The sequence below is a fragment of the Marmota monax genome, unplaced genomic scaffold (assembly GCF_021218885.2).
Source record: "Marmota monax isolate L192 unplaced genomic scaffold, Marmota_monax_Labrador192_F-V1.1 WCK01_AAM20220418_F8-fsc00011, whole genome shotgun sequence".
Classification (NCBI taxonomy): domain Eukaryota; kingdom Metazoa; phylum Chordata; class Mammalia; order Rodentia; family Sciuridae; genus Marmota; species Marmota monax.
This window is the reverse complement of record NW_026693082.1, coordinates 24,896,188-24,918,349: the sequence shown is the minus strand read 5'-3', so window position 1 is coordinate 24,918,349 and position 22,162 is coordinate 24,896,188. Positions and strand designations below refer to the sequence as shown.

The following is a 22,162-nucleotide window of genomic DNA, read 5'->3' as shown; positions in this document are numbered from 1 at the left end:
CACATGGATCCTTCTCAAAAATAGATCATATATTATGTCACAGGGCAACTCTTAGACAATATAAAGGAGTAGAGATATTACCATGCATCTTATCTGATCATAATGGAATGAAACTGAAAATCAACGATAAAAGAAGGAAGGAAAAAGCATACATCAATTGGAGAATGAACAATAGGTTACTGAATGATCAATGGGTTATAGAAGACATCAAGGAGGAAATTAAAAAATTCTTAGAGATAAATGAAAACACAGACACAACATATCGGAATCTATGGGACACATTGAAAGCAGTTCTAAGAGGAAAATTCATTGCTTGGAGTTCATTCCTTAAAAAAAGAAAAAACCAACAAATAAATGATCTCATACTTCATCTCAAAATCCTTGAAAAAGAAGAGCAAAACAACAGCAAAAGAAGTAGAAGGCAAGAAATAATTAAAATCAGAGCTGAAATTAATGAAATCGAAACAAAAGAAACAATTGAAAAAATTGACAAAACTAAAAGTTGGTTCTTTGAAAAAATAAACAAAATCGACAGACCCTTAGCGATGCTAGTGAAGAGAAGAAGAGAGAGAACTCAAATTACTAGCATACGGGATGAAAAAGGCAATATCACAACAGACACTTCAGAAATACAGAAGATAATCAAAAACTATTTTGAATCCTTATACTCCAATAAATTAGAAGATAGTGAAGGCATAGATAAATTTCTTAAGTCATATGATCTGCCCAGATTGAGTCAGGAGGATATAGAAAACCTAAACAGACCAATATCAATTGAGGAGATAGAAGAAACCATAAAAAGACTACCAACTAAGAAAAGCCCAGGTCCCGATGGGTATACAGCAGAATTTTACAAAACCTTTAAAGAAGAACTAATACCAATACTTTTCAAGCTACTTCAGGAAATAGAAAAGGAGGGAGAACTTCCAAATTCATTCTATGAGGCTAACATCACCCTGACACCTAAACCAGACAAAGACACTTCAAAGAAAGAAAACTACAGACCAATATCTCTAATGAACCTAGATGCAAAAATCCTCAATAAAATTCTGGCGAATCGGATACAAAAACATATAAAAAAAATTGTACACCATGATCAAGTAGGATTCATCCCTGGGATGCAAGGCTGGTTCAATATACGGAAATCAATAAATGTTATTCACCACATCAATAGACTTAAAAATAAGAACCATATGATCATCTCGATAGATGCGGAAAAAGCATTCAACAAAGTACAGCATCCCTTTATGTTCAAAACTCTAGAAAAACTAGGGATAACAGGAACATACCTCAATATTGTAAAAGCAATCTATGCTAAGCCTCAGGCTAGCATTATTCTGAATGGAGAAAAACTGAAGGCATTCCCTCTAAAATCTGGAACAAGACAGGGATGCCCTCTCTCTCCACTTCTCTTCAACATAGTTCTCGAAACACTGGCCAGAGCAATTAGACAGACGAAAGAAATTAAAGGCATAAAAATAGGAAAAGAAGAAATTAAATTATCACTATTTGCAGATGATATGATTCTATATCTAGCAGACCCAAAAGGCTCTACAAAGAAACTATTAGAGCTAATAAATGAATTCAGCAAAGTGGCAGGATTTAAAATCAACACGCATAAATCAAAGGCATTCCTGTATATCAGCAACAAATCCTCTGAAATGGAAATGAGGACAACCACTCCATTCAAAATATCTTCAAAAAAAATAAAATACTTGGGAATCAACCTAACAAAAGAGGTGAAAGACTTATACAATGAAAACTACAGAACCCTAAAGAGAGAAATAGAAGAAGATCTTAGAAGATGGAAAAATATACCCTGTTCATGGATAGGCAGAACTAACATCATCAAAATGGTGATATTACCAAAAGTTCTCTATAGGTTTAATGCAATGCCAATCAAAATCCCAATGGCATTTCTTGTAGAAATAGAGAAAGCAATCATGAAATTCATATGGAAAAATAAAAGACCCAGAATAGCAAAAACAATGCTAAGCAAGAAGTGTGAATCAGGCGGTATAGCGATACCAGACTTCAAACTATACTACAGAGCAATAGTAACAAAAACAGCATGGTACTGGTACCAAAACAGGCGTGTGGACCAATGGTACAGAATAGAGGACACAGAAACCAATCCACAAAACTACAACTATCTTATATTTGATAAAGGGGCTAAAAGCATGCAATGGAGGAAGGATAGCATCTTCAACAAATGGTGCTGGGAAAACTGGAAATCCATATGCAACAAAATGAAACTGAATCCCTTTCTCTCGCCATGCACAAAAGTGAATTCAAAATGGATCAAGGAACTTGATATCAAATCAGAGACGCGCCGTCTGATAGAAGAAAAAGTTGGCTACGATCTACAGTCGGTGGGGTCAGGCTCCAAATTCCTCAATAGGACACCCATAGCACAAAAGTTAATAACTAGAATCAACAAATGGGACTTACTCAAACTAAGAAGTTTTTTCTCAGCAAAAGAAACAATAAGAGAGGTAAATAGGGAGCCTACATCCTGGGAACAAATCTTTACTCCTCACACTTCAGATAGAGCCCTAATATCCAGAGTATACAAAGAACTCAAAAAATTAGACAATAAGAGAACAAACAACCCAATCAACAAATGGGCCAAGGACCTGAACAGACACTTCACAGAGGAGGACATACAGTCAATCAACAAGTACATGAAAAAATGCTCAACATCTCTAGCTGTCAGAGAAATGCAAATCAAAACCACCCTAAGATACCATCTCACTCCAGTAAGATTGGCAGCCATTAGGAAGTCAAACAACAACAAGTGCTGGCGAGGATGTGGGGAAAAGGGTACACTTGTACATTGCTGGTGGGACTGCAGATTGGTGCAGCCAATTTGGAAAGCAGTATGGAGATTTCTTGGAAAGCTGGGAATGGAGCCACCATTTGACCCAGCTATTCCCCTTCTTGGTCTATTCCCTAAAGACCTAAAAAGAGCATGCTACAGGGACACTGCTACATCGATGTTCATAGCAGCACAGTTCACAATAGCAAGACTGTGGAACCAACCTAGATGCCCTTCAATAGACGAATGGATAAAAAAAATGTGGCATTTATACACAATGGAGTATTACTCTGCATTAAAAAATGACAAAATCATAGAATTTACAGGGAAATGGATGGCATTAGAGCACATTATGCTAAGTGAAGCTAGCCAATCCCTAAAAAACAAATGCCAAATGTCTTCTTTGATATAAGGAAAGTAACTAAGAACAGAGTAGGGACGAAGAACAGGAGAAGAAGATTAACATTTAACAGGGATGAGAGGTGGGAGGGAAAGGGAGAGAGAAGGTAAATTGCACGGTAATGGAAGGAGACCCTCAGGGTTATACAGTGGAGGGGGTAGAGAGAGAGGAGGGGAGGGGAGGGGAGAGGTGGGGAGGGGGGAGGGTGGAGGATGGGAAAGGCAGCGGAGCACAACAGACACTAGTATGGCAATTTGTAAATCAATGGATGTGTAACTGATGTGAATCTGCAATCTGTGTATGGGGTGAAGGTGGGAGTTCATAACCCACTAGAATCAAAGTGTGGAATATGATATGTCAAGAAATTTGTAATGTTTTGAACAACCCACAATAAAAAATTAAAAAAAAAAAAAAAAAACCAAAGTGATAAGAACTGAAAATAATGATCTCCTGTATTATCTGTATCAAAAGGACAAACTGAGAAAATATATAGCAAAATAATTATACCTACATAGGCATAGGTTTTTAAAATTATTCCTTGTCCATAAAAAAATACACAGGATTATTTTCAAAATCAAAGTTTCTATTGCTCTTTTTTTTTTTTTTTTTGGTATAAAATCCTGGATCTATATTGAATTTGGTTAAAAATTTACACAGACAAATCTGCTAGCAAAAAAAGATGTTAAAATTTCTGGGACATAGGAGAATGCTTAGGTCCTAACTATCTTCAAACATGGGTAAGAGTAAAAGCAAAAGGGTACAGAGAACCTAATTCATTAAGGACTGTGCTCAAATGTCCAATTACATTTCATCAGTAATCAATGAAGACCGAGAGGTTGTAAGCTGTTTTTAATGTTCAATAACAAACAATACCTGTAAAATATTCAATGAAAATACAAAAATATTAGAGCACATCTAAATACAACCAAGGCAAGGCCACAATCTGTATTGCTTCCCTGAGATAACCAGAAGCCCTTTCCTGGTGAAATGAACTATTAACTCATCTCTCTCATCCATGCTCTGGCTATCAGCAGAAAGGGACACATTTAGCAGCTGGTAGTATTTAGCAGCTTGTAGTATCTGTACTCCCTCCTTCCCCAAAATAAGTTTCTCTCATGAAAGGAAACAGTTCTATTGTGGTTCTTATTTCCTGCAAGCAGTGCAGGTGGGACTGATATCTAATGAATATGGCTATCACTGTTTTTCTAACCACCATACCCAGAGAATTCCTAGGATCTTGCAACAAGAGTTCCTAACATTTCTAAAGGTTATTAGGCATATAATTACCTGCTAAGAATGTAAAAGGTTGTAGAACATTCTGGAAATGATCAAAGTGTATGATCCTAGGTATAAACTAGTAAACAATGATGGTTGGCAAAGGAGTCAAATATAATTATTTAGAAAGTGGGTTTCGTGCCATGAAATTGAAAAGGATTGGTAGCACACAGCCAGCATCTCTTAATTATGGAATACTATGCTATCAGACTTGTCATCAAAGGGCACCAAAATATTCCTAATTAGTAGGTTTACGTGAGGAAATGTTGCTAGAACACAAGGCCACCCAAAATTTTGTTAATAGAATTAACTTTACCTATGTTTTCTAAACTTTATTCCAGGTTAAGATTTACGCACTCATTCAAAATTACTCACCAAATAGTCTACTACGTGCCACATATTTTGTCATGAGAAACAAAAGGATGAGGTACAGAAGCAAGACAGAAAGTCCTGATTACATCAAAGTCCCAGGTTCGGGTTATTTCTTCAGTTTCTACTTCATCTTTGCCTTTCATTTTACCATATGAGGTACTAATAAATTCCCTTTTGCAACAGTTTGAATTTTTTGCTACTTGTAACTAAGGAAATCTTGCCAAACACAATATTGGAAACTGTTCCTACCTTGAAGCAGAACCATGTATCTAAATTTACCACATTATGCCTAAAAGCAAAGATGCTCTTAAACCTGCATTGGTCTAGGAAAGAGTTACAGTAATATCCCAGAAGGCTTCACAGTGGAGGTGAGTCTTAACAGGAGTAACAGAAGTTGGCTACACTGGGCCTGAGAGGTGAAGAATAAAGCAGCATAGAAGACATATATAGATGTTGGCCCTGGGCACTGCAGGTGATGAAAACTACTGAAGGATTTAAAGAGTGATGTAATCAAATTAATTGCTGGGTACTGTACACATCTAGGCTAGGTGTATGGATAGGAAGTGGCTCTGTCCACTAAGGTCAGGAATTCTAGAGGAATAGTAGGTTGGTAGAAATAAACTCATATTTTCTCCAGAACACCTCAGGGAAGACATTTAGTAGTCTTAGGAAAGACAACTAAATTGTAAAGAGATTTTGAGGAAAGCTCACTGTACCAACAACAGGTAAGGATATAAGAGTGACTAGGACTGTCCAAAGAAAAGGTTTAGGAGAAAACCCTGGAAAATGCCAACTTAAACAGCACTTGAAGACTTCCCGAAACTTTCAAGGCAGTTTCTAGTCACTTCCTCTCCTGTGTTCCCATGGCCCCTTGTACAGACCTCTACTCTAATATTTAAAAGCTACATTGTAATTATTTGTTTGCATATCTGTCTGTCTTCATATGTGGTGCAACAGGAAGTGACTATATCATCTTAGAGTTAGCATTCAATAAATATTTAACCTGAAAGAGCGAAGTAATGCCAATAATCAATAACAAAAGCTTATAATCTCCAAATAAATCCGACCAAATCATTAGTCTGGGTATTATTCTAATCACCTGAGTACCCAGAGAGTACTGACTGTGGAGATTGCCTCTATGATATTCTTGTTCAACAAAATTACCCAATACTGTAGTTGGAACAAAAGTTTTAAAGTTAGGAGTTATTACTCCACAGATTAGTAGAAGTTGTTCTTAGAATCCTGATCCCCAGAGGTAGGAGATTTATTTTTATGCAAGACTATGGAAGCTTAGACAACTGCAACTGACATACCAACCCAGAACACCCTCCCCATCTCTCCAAAACCCTTCCCCTTTAAGAAACAAAACAAAAATTTTCTTGTCATTCTACTTTTGACCTTTTTCCTCTATCTTAAAATCTCCCATAAGGAAACACAGCGTTAATAAAAATAAAATAAAGGTTGAGTTTGTTTAAATATTATAAAAATAGTTTTCACATTGCTGAACTTTAGTTCTGTGATTAAGTACAGAAGTTAAATGATAGACAATTCAAGTCACGAGTTTCTAATTTGTAGCCAAGAGTGACATATTAGATATGGACAGCATATAAGATCAACTTATGCTAGATAACAGATTGTGTTACTCACAAGAACAATTCATGATGTAAATTAATTTGCTGAGTACAAATTTCTTTGTTTTTATACCATACTATGTCCTTCTAGTCAAGCTGTTAGGCAATAAACACAGTTATAATAAGCTGTTATATAATAAATACAGTCCTGAAAGAAATACTGCCAACTGACTTATAAGAAATGTTGCAATTGTAAAATGTTATAATTGTAAAAGAGAATATTTTTATTCAGAGAAAGGCAAAAATAGTTTACCAAATTAAATCAAGGTTAACCAGGAAAAGGCAAAGAAATTTACTAGTATCCCAAACCATCAGAATGAAGCAGATTCTGTAACATGGCAATGTTTAACAACAAAATAAAGAGATAACATTTTAATATCATTAGAAAATATTATTTCTTGGATACAAAGGAGGAGTACTGATGAGGAATGAATAAGTTGGTAGAGTGCTTGCCTCACATGCACAAGGCTCTGTATTCAATCCCCAGCACCACAGAAAAAAAAAGAATAACTCCAGATAAGTGCTTGTCGGAATACTCTGTTGGAGAAAGGTGAAACTGATAGAAGATGTAATTGATAAATATAGGACATACCTCAATATGCTGAGAGATTTTGACATCAGAGGAAGTGTTTGAGATGAAAAAGTGAGACATACATAAAAAGAGGGTTTAGATGTGAGATGTCTTCCAAAAGCTCAATGTAAGAAAGTTCACAATGAAATGATTGTGTTATGAGAGCCTTAACCTAATCAGAGCATTAATCCCCTGATAGGGATTAACTGAGTGGTAACTGTAGGCAAGTAGGGTATGGCTGAAGAAGGTGAGTCACTGGGGACATGCCTTTGGGATATATATTTTGTCCTTGGAGGGTGGAGTGCTCTCCCCCACACACACACACAAACACACCCCTTTATGTCTTGTTCCCAGCTGCTTTCCTCCACCAGACACTTCCAACATGATGTTCTGCCCTACCTAAGCCCTGAGGAATGGAACTAACCATCTGTGGACAGAGACCTCTGAAATTGTAAGCTTCAAAATATATTTTTCCTCCTCTAAACTTGTTCTTGTTGGGTCAAAGAAGTGAAAAATCTGACTAAAACACTTTTTTTTATCTTTTTATGAAAAAATACTTGTCTCCCCACTCAGTGCTCCCAAAGTACTATTGTACAAATCTCTATTCTAACATGCAAAACTGGATTGCAATTATTTATATCTCTCTACATATGCAAATAATTACTAATTTTAGGAAAAAAAAAGAGGTATGTATAAAGGAGAAATGATTATAGTATACTAAATGAATCAGATGTATATACTCTTATGCTGTCATAATTGTGTAAAAATTAGACAAAGTTCTAAACAAAATTATATAACTCTTTAGGAAGAATGGGTGGATAGAAAGACACAAAAGAGACAGTGAAAGAGCCAAACATTAATTATCCATGCAGAAAATCAATATATAATTGACAACACTAAAGAATAAATCAAGAAATATCAGTGGAACTATTTTGAAGTCTAAGGCAGGAGGATTCCATGCTTGAAGCCAGCCTCAGCAACTTACTGAGACCCTGTCTTAAAATAAAAAGTAAAAAGGTCTGGGATGTAGCTCATTGGTAGAGCACCCCTGGGTTCAATCCCCAGTACTTCAAAAATAAAAATAAAGAAAAGAAAGAGATACCAATGAAAGCATATTGCTTAGTGACAGAGGTAAATACCAAAACGAAGAGTTGAAAGTGGTGGCCTTTAGGAAGTGAATAGAGGGAAATGAGAGACTTTCATAGAATCAATGACAGGAGACAAGCATTTTTCATAAAACACTATCAGGTTCTAGTTTCAGTACCTGGTTAACACTAGTAAACAGTCAAACAAAAAATTTTAATGAAAGAAAGCAAGTATTGCTATGATTTCTCTCTACTTTCCCTCCTTTGGAGATAGAGGTGAGCAGGATTACGTTTGTGAAAGAGAAAAAACTGAACAACACAGGTAGAAAATTTTGAGAAAGAAGTACTATTGTAGAATGTGAGCCAAACCCAGCATGTGATGCTCAGGGCCACTTTGTTCCTTGTTTTTATTTGTAAAACTGCTATGACCATAAAGGAGAACTTGGGTTCTTTTCAGAGAAAAGAATTGTCATTTCCTGGACATTTGGTGTCAAGTATAATGATCAATGAACCTGATGTCTTAAGGGAAACTTCCAGGCAGGCTTGCTGTGAGCTATTGCCCAGTTGCTTTTATTTATTTCTCTGAAAATATGAGTTCTTTCCTGACTGGTGATTCACATACAAATAATATACAAACGCCAAATGTTATAAATCAAAAGTATGAAATGTTGGTCTGGGGATGTGGCTCAAGCGGTAGCACGCTCGCCTGGCGTGCGTGCGGCCCGGGTTCGACCCTCAGCACCACATACAAACAAAGATGATGTGTCCACCGAAAGCTAAAAAAAATAAACATTAAAATTCTCATTCTCTCTCTCTCTCTCTCTCTCTCTCTCTCTCTCTCTCTCTCTTTAAAAAAAAAAGTATGAAATGAGAAGGATTTTAGAACTTAAACCCTCAATTGGACCATTTTCTGGGCTACAGAAATTTGATAATGTATGCCCTAGAAGCATAAGCAGCTGTATAATCAAGTGAGATGTTTAAAAACTTATACAAAGATAGTAAGGAATTCAACACTTCCCCCTAAGAAAACATTGCAAGGAAATTTTAAAGCAAAAATTCACTAAAAACATAAACTCAATAATAAATACATTTCATTATTTTTTGTAAGGTTTTCTTGTTTAAAATGTGGCAGCAAGCCCTGTGGGGGCTTATGTATCTTTCACTTAGATTTTTTTTTTCAGTTATTAAGATTTTATCACATTTGTATTCTTGCTCTCACTTATCTTTCTCTTTTCTTTCTCTGGTGTGTGGTTTGTATACATACATACACACATGTATCTATTTTTTTTTCTTTTTTTTCCCCATGAAACATTTTGAAGTAAGTTTTATATATATTTTACTTTATCCCTAGAAATATCAGGTAGCACATCCTAAAAATGGTAATATTCTCTTGTATAACCACAATATCATTGTGATACTTGGAAAATTAATATGAATTTAACATCATGTAATATATACACAGTTGATATTTAACCTTTCCTAATTGTCTTTTATAGCTGCTTTCATTTTGTTTTCTGTTCCAGGATCCAATCAAGTCTCACCCATCGTATTTTTTTGTCACATCCCTGGAAGAAGATTTTGATAAGCCACACTGGGTTAACATTGTTATCAGGTGGCATCCTTTTTGGGTAAAACTGAAGACTTCCTAGGAGAATGGATCCAGTTAATTGTGGGTCCAGCTTTTGTTTTGCTGAGGGAATACACAGAATGAGACCAAACTGAATTGGTAAGACAAAGAGGGGGCATTACTTTCTTAACATTGTAACAGTGGTCCACTTTGTGCTTTGGGTAGAGCCCTTGCTACTCTGCCACTGTGACTTATTTTCTTTCTCTTCCTCTCTCCCTATTCCTTCCTGATGTCTCCACCTCCCTAATCTCACTGGTGGTGGTGGTGGGGGGTGTTCTTCCCCATCCTAAGCAGAGTTGTCTGTCCTTGAGCATATACCCACAAAGTCATTCAGACTTGGGATTGTACCACAAGATCTCAAAAATGACTATCTCCCAAATTAACAAGTGAATCATAACTCCAACAGAGAACCCTGGAATGTAGCCTTTGAATCACTTCTTTAAAAGCTCCCTGCTGCCCTTAATGGGCAGAATCACAGCCTCCTGGACAGGAATCCCCTGTATTTCTCTTTTGCTAGCAAAGCATTAAAAGTTCTTTTTCCTTTTTCTCAAATTAGTGTCCTCATTACGGGATTGACATTGGGGACAAGGACAGAGCTTTCGGTAACAAAACCAAAGTTTAGGCATTTAGTTAAAAGAAGCTTGAGAAGACAAAGCGTGTGAGAGTGTGTGTGTGTGTGTGTGTGTGTGTGTGTGTGTGTGTATGTATCCTGGATAGCAACCGCAAGTTTTAGGGAGTCCCAAACTTTTATCATGCTCAGAACACCAAATAATTAAGCTTTTCAAAGATGTTTTGGTTTGACCCTAGGTTTAGGAAAAAAATGAACATTATTTTACTTAGCAATAAATTACCAATAACAATAGGGCACTCAAAATTACCTCTTCTGTAGCTGCTCATCAGACATTTGCAGCTCTTGTTTCAAACGCATATATCTGTCTTTCCTCATCAGCCTAGAACCATCGTAGAGGCTAAGCTCTCGGTCATGGATCAACCTAGTGGGATAAAGGGAATGTCAGAAAACAAACTAGCCAGTTCTGAACAGTGACGTTATTAGAAATAGAAGCACTCGATCAACATTTTAATCATGTCTATTATAGGTTGTAGTTGAGTCAAATTATTTCATTAGATGGATTTTTCAAAATTTCAAGGTGTCTAGTGCTGTTATATTTGGCAAAACTTATTTTCTGTACTAGAGAGCTACAGTCATAACTACTAGATGTAGCCAGTGAGGGGGAGGGAGAGGAGAAGGAGGAGGAAGAGTGGCAAGGAGGTGGAGAAGAGGGACAAAAAGAAACAGCTGAATGAGTATCTAAGAATTACCATAGGGTATATATTACTGAGCAAGGCAGTTGTCACATACACCCGAATCTGATATAACTCTTTAAGGGAAAGTATTATCAAAATATTTCTATCTTTGGAATTAGATGATTTTAAATATCAAAAATCTTCATAATGAAATAACTATACTGCTATTTCTTTTTTTAAGTATTTACTTATTTATTTATAGTTATAGTTGGACACAATGCCCCTATTTCATTTGTTTTTATGTGGTGCTGAGGATAGAACCCAGTGCCTCACACATGAAAGGCAGGTGCTCTACCACTGAGCTACAGCCCCAGCCCCACTACACTGCTATTTCATATACGAATTCTGATGCTGGCCTAGCCATCTACACCAGAAACAGCATTGTCTTCCAGGTGCTGCAAAAGTCAAAAAGCACCAACCACTAAGTCTGATGACACCCATGTTAGAAGCTGCAACATAGTCTCCATTCTATGGGTCTATAATGCAGAGGTTATGGGCATGGGCAGTGGACTCAGCCAGACCTGGGTTCAACTCTAGCTTGGCATTTTACTCCCTGAATGAGAGGGAGTAATATCTCTACATTTTTATCTTTTACAAAATTAAGGCAATAATTTTACAACCTCACAAAGTTCCTATGAAAATTGAATAATATAAAAAATGATTAACAGAGTTGCTCTCAATCTTTATAGTACATTAAGTTCTTCTGGGAAGTGCTTAAAAATGCCAATGTTCAAGCCTCAGCCTGAACCAATTAACATCAGAATTTGTGAGGGTGGAACCCAGGCATCGGTATTTTTAAATTCCCAACCTGCAAAGTAATTCCAAGGTTGAAAACCTGAGAAGCACTGTCTTAAAACAATGTCCAGCACAGAGTAAGTACTCAATTAATGATAGCTGCTGCTGCTGCTATTCCTGCTTAGCTGAACATTCAAGAGACAGTAAATAAAAGGTGACTTTATTTTATTTTTTGTCTACACATTTTTCTCCTTGGAAGATAAAAATATTATAAGTATAAAATATTTATGGTAAATCACTGAAAGTTTGTGATAGTATTTTAAATGTGTTCAAATCTAATTAGAATTAATACATTTGGGATCTTTAATATACTATCTGCATCTTGTCAAGGACAAAAACTTTTTGAATAGTTAGTTGGGGAAATGGCTTATTGCACTTATTTGATTCTTCCCTATAATTCAAAGTTGACAATCAATGTCCAAAAATCATAGAACCAAGAAGAATAAAAAATATCACTAATTACTTTTCTAAAATGACACAGGGTAGAAATATTTTCCACAAAAATTACACATGAAGAGGCTTCTCTCAACACTAAATTCTACAGAAGTTTTAAGAATATGTAAATATTTTTCTCCATCTAAACTAAAATAATTTTTTTAAAAAATGGTGACATAAATTTTCAAGTTTATTACTGCAAAGTCAGCTTTTCTAATCTCTATACAATATAATCAAATAGCTAAAACATTTTATATTAAAGCTACATTTTTCTCTTTCTCAAAAAACAAAGATTCCAACAAAATCAACCAATAATATAGATCCAGATCAATATGGAATTTGTAACTAGTGAAGTTATAACTCTAAAAAAAATACAGAAACTCCAGCTCTGTAATTTGTTGCATATGTAAATCTGCAAATATAAAATCCTTCAAAATTATTGAGAATTTTTTTTCAGCTATGAAGAAAAAAAAAGTTATGGCTATGGCATTTCCGAAAATGTTCATTATTTGGATTTGTGCTGTAATATATCTGAAAAAATAAGTAATCTCACATTCTACTCGGACACAGAAATATGAGCTTTTCAAGATGTAGAAACCCAGTTTAAAAAAAAAAAATGGGAGCAATCCATGTCTGCTGCTTAAGTTGACATGGTGTGTGTCTGCATATTTGTGGGTTTTGGGTTTTTTGTGTATGAGTGTGTGACTCATACAAACCTATGCAATACAGCAAGTGTGCCAGCATTGACCCGGTGAATGCCATCCAACAAGACCAGCTTGCCTTCCAGAGCAGCAGTCACAAGGGGTGAGGACCTCCAGGCAGTGTCTCCATTTGGAAGTGTGTATCTCTGCTGGAGAAGATCACGAGCTGTAATATCCTAAAACAAATTCCAGAAATCACAAAAAAAGTTAATTTTTAAGACATGGATTTGGCCCTCTTTCTGTACAAATTATTTCATATAACAACTGGGAAGTCATCTTCTCAAATTCACTGAAAAGAAAGATTTTCAGAAAGCTTAAGGTTTTCGTCCTATTATCTGTAAGCATGACATAGTAAGAGTGAGGATTTGTTCCCCCTTCTCCTTTTATTGAGCATTTCCTTCTCGTTTAAAAAGTTCATTTAGATAATAGCAATAATTTAATGGAATTTAACTCAGTTCCCCTCCTGCAGGGAGTAAAATGCATTGATTCCATTTTAAAATGAGAGACTATGCAAAGTCAACCTTCAGAGATCCTTATCAAGAATGTGCATTTTCTTGCAGTTGATGAGTTCTCCTGAAAAGCCACTACAGTCCATCACAGTGACTAATTATATTTAAAAGAGGCTTGATAGTGGAGGAAATCTAGGAGGACAGTCATCAGATGAGGTACAAGAATTCAGAAACAATAGCATGGCACTTACAAGCAAATTTTTAAGGTACACATACAATATGCTAGCACTGAAATAGTGTAACAGGCTTACGCAAACTATTAATTGCCACAGTCTGGCTGGGCACAAAATCACGAGCCACTCAAGAAGGAACAAACTTTATTTCCAAAACTCCCGCGAATGCCACGCACGCACACTACCAACAGGGAATCCCTCCTCCGGAATTCCCTCCTACCCCACTTCCCCAATCAATGGGAACTCTCAGGGAGTCCCATGAGAGCTCCAAAGGAGCAGGCCAAGGCAGACAGCAGGGGTCTAATCTCCAATTAAATGCACATCTTAACATAATCATTATCATCTCAATGGCTTGCCGGTGTCACCTTTCAACCAAAAATGCCATGTGTCATTCCTACTTGGCTATGGCTCTCAGCAATTAATATTTATGATATATAAAAATCTACTGTAAAAGATTAGTGCCATACAACATGAACAATTTTTTCTTATATGTATTAAGATAGAAGGCAATAATTTCTTTACTGTTAGCAACTTCAGATACATTTTATGCCACATACATCAAACAAGCTGAACTTTTACAGTCAACATTACACAAAAATTTAAAGTGTTTTGTAAATTCTTTGATAACCACTGAAACTTTTAAGTAGATAAAACATTGATGGAGGTGGACCTGCGACCCCCAGGCAAAACAGGCCCAGCAACCCACGGAGGGGCAGAGCCACCCCCGCGCCTGCAAGGTAGGCGGACCTGCGACCCACCAGCAGAAAAGGCCCAGCGGCCTGGACGCACCCCCACGCCTGCAAGGTAGGCGGAACTGCGACCCACCGACAGAACAGGCCCAGCGGCCTGCGGAGGGGCAGAGCCGCCCCCCCACACACACCTGCAAGGTAGGCGGACCCGCGACCCACCGGCAGAAGAGGCCCAGAAACCCGCGGAGGGGCAGAGCATGGAAGACATATCGCCCCGGTTGGGGGAGGGGCACAGTCGATGGGCGGCTGCAAGGTAGGCGGACCTGCAACCCACCACCAGAACAGGCCCAGCGGCCCGCAGAGGGGCAGAGCCGCCAACCGCGCCTGCAAGGCAGGCGGACCTGCGACCCACTGGTAGAACAGGCCCAGCGGCCCGCCAGCATGGACGACACATTGCCCTGGTTGGGGGAGGAGCAGAGCTGCCGCGCGCCTGCAAGGTAGGTGGACCTGTGACCCACGGGCAGAAGAGTCCCAGCAACCTGCAGAGGGGCAGAGCCGCCCCCACCGCCTGCAAGGCAGGCAGACCTGCGATCGACAGAGCAGGCCTAGCGGCCCGCGCCTGCAAGGTAGGCAGACCTGCTATCAACTGGCAGAACAGCCACAGCGGCCCACTGGCGTGGTAGGCACATTGCCCCAATTGGAGGAGGGGCAGAGCTGCTGCCCGCGCCTGCGAGGGAGACTTTGCAACTATACGAGAGCAATATAAATATATAGGGGGAAAATTCAATAACACAACAGTTTCACCAAGCAGAAAGAAACACAAACAATATGAAAAGACAAGGAAAGAAAGGACCACAAGCAATGCAGGTCAACTCAACGTTAGAAGAGGTAACAGCTGCAGCAGATGGAATGTCAGATAAAGAATTCAGGATATACATGCTTCAGATGATCTGGAGTCTCAAGGAAGACATTAGACAGCAAAATCAGACAATGAAAGATCACTTCGACAATGAATTACATAAACAAATCCAAGAAGCAAAAGATCAACTATACAGGGAGATAGAGGTTATAAAAAACAAACAGAAATCCTAGAAATGCAGGAAGCAATAAACCAACTTAAAAACTCAATTGAGAATACTACCAGCAGAGTAGAACACTTAGAAGATAGAACATCAGACAATGAAGACAAAGTATTTCAACTTGAAAAGAACATAGACAGCTCAGCAAGACTGTTAAGAAACCATAAGCAGAACATCCAAGAAATATGGGAAAATATAAAGAGACCAAACTTAAGAGTCATTGGGATACAGGAAGGTATAGAGGTCCAAACCAAAGGAATGAGCAATCTATTCAATGAAATAATACGAGAAAACTTCCCAGACTTGAAGAATGAGACAGAATCCCAAATCCTAGAAGCCTACAGGACGCCGAATGTGCAAAATCATAAGAGATCCACACCTAGACACATTATAATGAAGATGCCCAATTTACAGAATAAGGAGAGAATTTTAAAAGCTACAAGAGAAAGGAAGCAGATTACATTTAGGGGTAAACCAATAAGGATAACAGCTGATCTTTCAACACAGACTCTGAAAGCTAGAAGATCCTGGAATAACATATTTCAAACACTGAAAGAAAATGGGTTCCAACCAAGAATTGTGTATCCAGCGAAATTAAGCTTCAGGATGGAAGATGAAATTAAAACCTTCCACGATAAACAAAAGTTAAAAGAATTTGCAGCTAGAAAACCATCTCTTCAAAACATCCTCGGCAAAACATTACAGGAAGAGGAAATGGAAAATAACAATGAAAACCAACAGTGGGAGGTAGGACAGTAAAGGGGGGAGAAATAATCAAAGAGGAAAACAAACCATGTTTACTAACATAAATAAACAAATATGGCTGGAAGAACAACCCATATCTCAATAATAAGCATAAATGTTAATGGCTTAAACTCACCAATTAAGAGACACAGGCTAGTAGAATGGATCACAAAACAAGACCCAACAATATGCTGCCTACAGGAGACGCATTTGATAGGAAAAGACATACATAGGCTGAAGGTGAAAGGTTGGGAAAAATCATATCACTCATATGGACTTCGGAAACAAGCAGGAGTGTCCATACTCATATCAAATAAAATAGATTTCAAGCCAAAGTTAATCAAAAGGGATAAAGAGGGACACTACATACTGCTTAAGGGAACCACACACCAACAAGACATAACAATCATAAATATATATGCCCCAAACAATGGTGCAGCTATGTTCATCAAACAAACTCTTCTCAAGTACAAGAGTCTAATAGACCACCATACAATAATCATGGGAGACTTCAACACATCTCTCTCACCACTGGACAGATCTTCCAAACAAAAGTTGAATAAGGAAACTATAGAACTCAATAACACAATTAATAACCTAGACTTAATTGACATATATAGAATATACTACCCAACATCAAGCAGTTACACTTTTTTCTCAGCAGCACATGGATCCTTCTCAAAAATAGATCATATATTATGTCACAGGGCAACTCTTAGACAATATAAAGGAGTAGAGATAATACCATGCATCTTATCTGATCATAATGGAATGAAACTGAAAATCAACGATAAAAGAAGGAAGGAAAAATCATGCATCACTTGGAGAATGAACAATAGGTTACTGAATGATCAATGAGTTATAGAAGACATCAAGGAGGAAATTAAAAAATTCTTAGAGATAAAGGAAAACACAGACACAACATATCGGAATCTATGGGACACATTGAAAGCAGTTCTAAGAGGAAAATTCATTGCTTGGAGTTCATTCCTTAAAAAAAAGAAAAAAACAACAAATAAATGAACTCATACTTCATCTCAAAATCCTAGAAAAAGAAGAGTAAAACAACAGCAAAAGAAGTAGAAGGCAAGAAATAATTAAAATCAGAGCTGAAATTAATGAAATCGAAACAAAAGAAACAACTGAAAAAATTGACAAAACTAAAAGTTGGTTCTTTGAAAAAATAAATAAAATCGATAGACCCTTAGCCATACTAACGAAGAGAAGAAGAGAGAGAACTCAAATTACTAGCATACGGGATGAAAAAGGCAATATCACAACAGACACTTCAGAAATACAGAAGATAATCAGAAATTATTTTGAATCCTTATACTCCAATAAATTAGAAGATAGTGAAGGCATTGATAAATTTCTTAAGTCATATGATCTACCCAGATTGAGTCAGGAGGATATAGACAACCTAAACAGACCAATATCAATTGAGGAAATAGAAGAAACCATCAAAAGACTACCAACTAAGAAAAGCCCAGGACCGGATGGGTATACAGCAGAGTTTTACAAAACCTTTAAAGAGGAACTAATACCAATACTTTTCAAGCTACTTCAGGAAACAGAAAAAGAGGGAGAGCTTCCAAATTCATTCTATGAGGCCAACATCACGCTGATACCTAAACCAGACAAAGACACTTCAAAGAAAGAAAACTACAGACCAATATCTCTAATGAACCTAGATGCAAAAATCCTCAATAAAATTCTGGCGAATCGGATACAAAAACATATCAAAAAAATTGTGCACCATGATCAAGTAGGATTCATCCCTGGGATGCAAGGCTGGTTCAATATACGGAAATCAATAAATGATATTCACCACATCAATAGACTTAAAAATAAGAACCATATGATCATCTCGATAGATGCGGAAAAAGCATTCGACAAAGTACAGCATCCCTTTATGTTCAAAACTCTAGAAAAACTAGGGATAACAGGAACATACCTCAATATTGTAAAAGCAATCTATGCTAAGCCTCAGGCTAGCATCATTCTGAATGGAGAAAAATTGAAGGCATTCCCTCTAAAATCTGGAACAAGACAGGGATGCCCTCTCTCACCACTTCTGTTCAACATAGTTCTCAAAACACTGGCCAGAGCAATTAGACAGACGAAAGAAATTAAAGGCATAAAAATAGGAAAAGAAGAACTTAAATTATCACTATTTGCTGATGACATGATTCTATACCTAGCAGACCCAAAAGGGTCTACAAAGAAACTATTAGAGCTAATAAATGAATTCAGCAAAGTGGCAGGATATAAAATCAACACGCATAAATCAAAGGCATTCCTGTATATCAGCGACAAATCCTCTGAAATGGAAATGAGGACAACCACTCCATTCACAATATCTTCAAAAAAAATAAAATACTTGGGAATCAACCTAACAAAAGAGGTGAAAGACTTATACAATGAAAACTACAGAACCCTAAAGAGAGAAATAGAAGAAGATCTTACAAGATGGAAAAATATACCCTGTTCATGGATAGGCAGAACTAACATCATCAAAATGGCGATATTACCAAAAGTTCTCTATAGGTTTAATGCAATGCCAATCAAAGTCCCAACGGCATTTCTTGTAGAAATAGAGAAAGCAATCATGAAATTCATATGGAAAAATAAAAGACCCAGAATAGCAAAAACAATGCTAAGCAGGAAGTGTGAATCAGGCGGTATAGCGATACCAGACTTCAAACTATACTACAGAGCAATAGTAACAAAAACAGCATGGTACTGGTACCAAAACAGGAGGGTGGACCAATGGTACAGAATAGAGGACACAGAAACCAATCCACAAAACTACAACTATCTTATATTTGATAAAGGGGCTACAAGCATGCAATGGAGGAAGGATAGCATCTTCAACAAATGGTGCTGGGAAAACTGGGAATCCATATGCAACAAAATGAAACTGAATCCCTTTCTCTCGCCATGCACAAAAGTGAATTCAAAATGGATCAAGGAGCTTGATATCAAATCAGAGACACGCCATCTGATAGAAGAAAAAGTTGGCTACGATCTACATACTGTGGGGTCGGGCTCCAAATTCCTCAATAGGACACCCATAGCACAAAAGTTAATAACTAGAATCAACAAATGGGACTTACTCAAACTAAAAAGTTTTTTCTCAGCAAAAGAAACAATAAGAGAGGTAAATAGAGAGCCTACATCCTGGGAACAAATCTTTACTCCTCACACTTCAGATAGAGCCCTAATATCCACAGTATACAAAGAACTCAAAAAATTAGACAATAAGAGAACAAACAACCCAATCAACAAATGGGCCAAGGACCTGAACAGACACTTCTCAGAGGAGGACATACAGTCAATCAACAAGTACATGAAAAAATGCTCACCATCTCTAGCAGTCAGAGAAATGCAAATCAAAACCACCCTAAGATACCATCTCACTCCAGTAAGATTGGCAGCCATTAGGAAGTCAAACAACAACAAGTGCTGGCGAGGATGTGGGGAAAAGGGTACACTTGTACATTGCTGGTGGGACTGCAGATTGGTGCAGCCAATTTGGAAAGCAGTATGGAGATTTCTTGGAAAGCTGGGAATGGAGCCACCATTTGACCCAGCTATTCCCCTTCTCGGTCTATTCCCTAAAGACCTAAAAAGAGCATGCTACAGGGACACTGCTACATCGATGTTCATAGCAGCACAATTCACAATAGCAAGACTGTGGAACCAACCTAGATGCCCTTCAATAGACGAATGGATAAAAAAAATGTGGCATTTATACACAATGGAGTATTACTCTGCATTAAAAAATGACAAAATCATGGAATTTGCAGGGAAATGGATGGCATTAGAGCAGATTATGCTAAGTGAAGCTAGCCAATCCCTAAAAAACAAATGCCAAAATGTGTTCTTTGATATAAGGAGAGTAACTAAGAACAGAGTTGGGAGGAAGAGCATGAGAAGAATATTAACATTAAACAGGGGTGAGAGGTGGGAGGGAAAAGGAAAGAGAAGGGAAATTGCATGGAAATGGAAGGAGACCTTCATGGTTATACAAAATTACATACAAGAGTACGTGAGGGGAAAGGGAGAAAAAAAAAACAAGGGGGAGAAATGAATTACAGTAGATGGGGTAGAGAGAGAAGATGGGAGGGGAGGGGATGGGGGATAGTAGAGGATAGGAAAGGCAGCAGAATACAACAGACACTAGTATAACAATATGTAAAACAGTGGATGTGTAACCGATGTGATGCTGCAATCTGTATACGGGGTAAAAATGGGAGTTCATAACCCACTTGAATCAAAATGTGAAATATGATATGTCAAGAACTATGTAATGTTTTGAACAACCAAAAATAAAAATTAAAGGAAAAAAAATTGATGAATTTTCTTATATTTACAATGGTAACAGGTCTGTTCTGAACTCAAGATTAAAACGTAAGTCTTACTATGTCCATGTTCACACTATAAAAACGTATTAACTTAAAAATGTAATACACTCCTGCTGAATCAAAGACACATAATAAACAACATTCAAATTCAGCAAGTCCTTTTAACACATTATTAAAATTTGGCCTAAGTCTTTTAACAATTTTATTTAATTCTTCAACTATGAATTTTAAATTCATAGTTGCAAACTGGATGAATAGTATCAACATATGCTGCCCATGACAGTTAGAACAGCCAACATTTAACACATCCCTATCATTAGTACTTAGCAGGATGGTGCATAGTGGCAATGAGCTCATTCCTAGTTGGTATAGAATAGCAAATAGATTGCTCTGCAAGAAAAATATGACATTATTCAAAATAAAAGTGCTTGTGAGACATTTTCACAATTTTTTTAAAAAATCAAGTATATATTTACATGTGTGTGTATACACACACACACACACACACACAAAATCTCTTTAAAGTTTGTATTAAAACAAAGTAAACTTAAAACTCTTAGTACTTACTATTCCATAAAAATATTCACACATACTGTCCTAGAAAATCAAACTGAAAACATGCTTATAATAATGATTCAAAATTAAAGGTACATATCAGAAACAGCTGGGAAACTTTCTGAAAACACAAAGCTTAGACCCCAACAGTTTAAAGATTCTGATAAAATACATTCATTCTACCTATCTGTTTTTTTATTAACATTATGTACATAATTCTGATATACCTCCCAGGCAGGATGTACTGCTCTATAAGACATTAAGCTAATGTGAATATTGTCTCATTTACTTATATGCCTTCCTTTTTCAAATAGGATTTATGATATTGCTCAACTATACAAAATGTACAACAAAATAGCATAGAATAAAGATGAAAGAATGAAAGAAACAAAAGGAAAAGATAAGGCTTGTTTCCTTCCTATTGGAATTCAGAGAGTAGGTGGCATGACCAAAGGATCTCCTGATACCCTATTTGCAAGAAATGGCTTGGTATTAATTTTGAAAATCTCAGCTGCAGACTGAAAATATATGAGCCCAATTCTGCTCAGAAATCTTCTGATTGGGCCCAGGAAAAGGAAAAAAATGAGGAAGGTGACTCTGATGCAGAAGTTTAGAGTACTAAGGAGCTGAAGCTAACAACTATTGAACATTTTTTATTATTTTAATTTTAGTAGAATTCCTCATTCCTGAACCACAATTCTACATGACATTAAAAAAAAATACAATTTCATTTGGTCATGATTCCAAAGTACTTTAATATCTTATTAGTTCACACAATGCTTATAGTGCTTGTTCATTCAAGTAAAATTTATCAATACAAATGATGAGAATTCAGCTTCTCTTTCCAAATAAGCAAAGACTCCCTTACATTTACTGAAGTAAAACAAAATAATTATTTCTTGCTACATAACAAGCTATAACAGATCAACATAGCTCAATGCTGTTAATGCTAACAACAAGTACAGATCAGAAATATTCTTCCTTTTTTCAATCATTTAAATATTTAAGGTTAGCATTAAAACAAAGTAGTG

General features: G+C 36.9%; 1 protein-coding gene across 2 annotated transcripts in view; it reads right to left on the bottom strand.

Moving 5' to 3' along the window:
* Vwa8 (von Willebrand factor A domain containing 8) overlaps positions 1 to 22,162 on the bottom strand; it is a 420,110-nt gene that overhangs the window by 268,792 nt on the left and 129,156 nt on the right. For both annotated transcript variants that reach the window (XM_058582605.1, XM_046454135.2), the window contains 2 exons: positions 13,031 to 13,191; positions 10,658 to 10,771 (listed from right to left, as the gene is read on the bottom strand). In XM_058582605.1, coding sequence (XP_058438588.1) covers positions 10,658 to 10,771; positions 13,031 to 13,191 — 275 coding nt within the window. The remainder of the gene's footprint in view (positions 1 to 10,657; positions 10,772 to 13,030; positions 13,192 to 22,162) is intronic.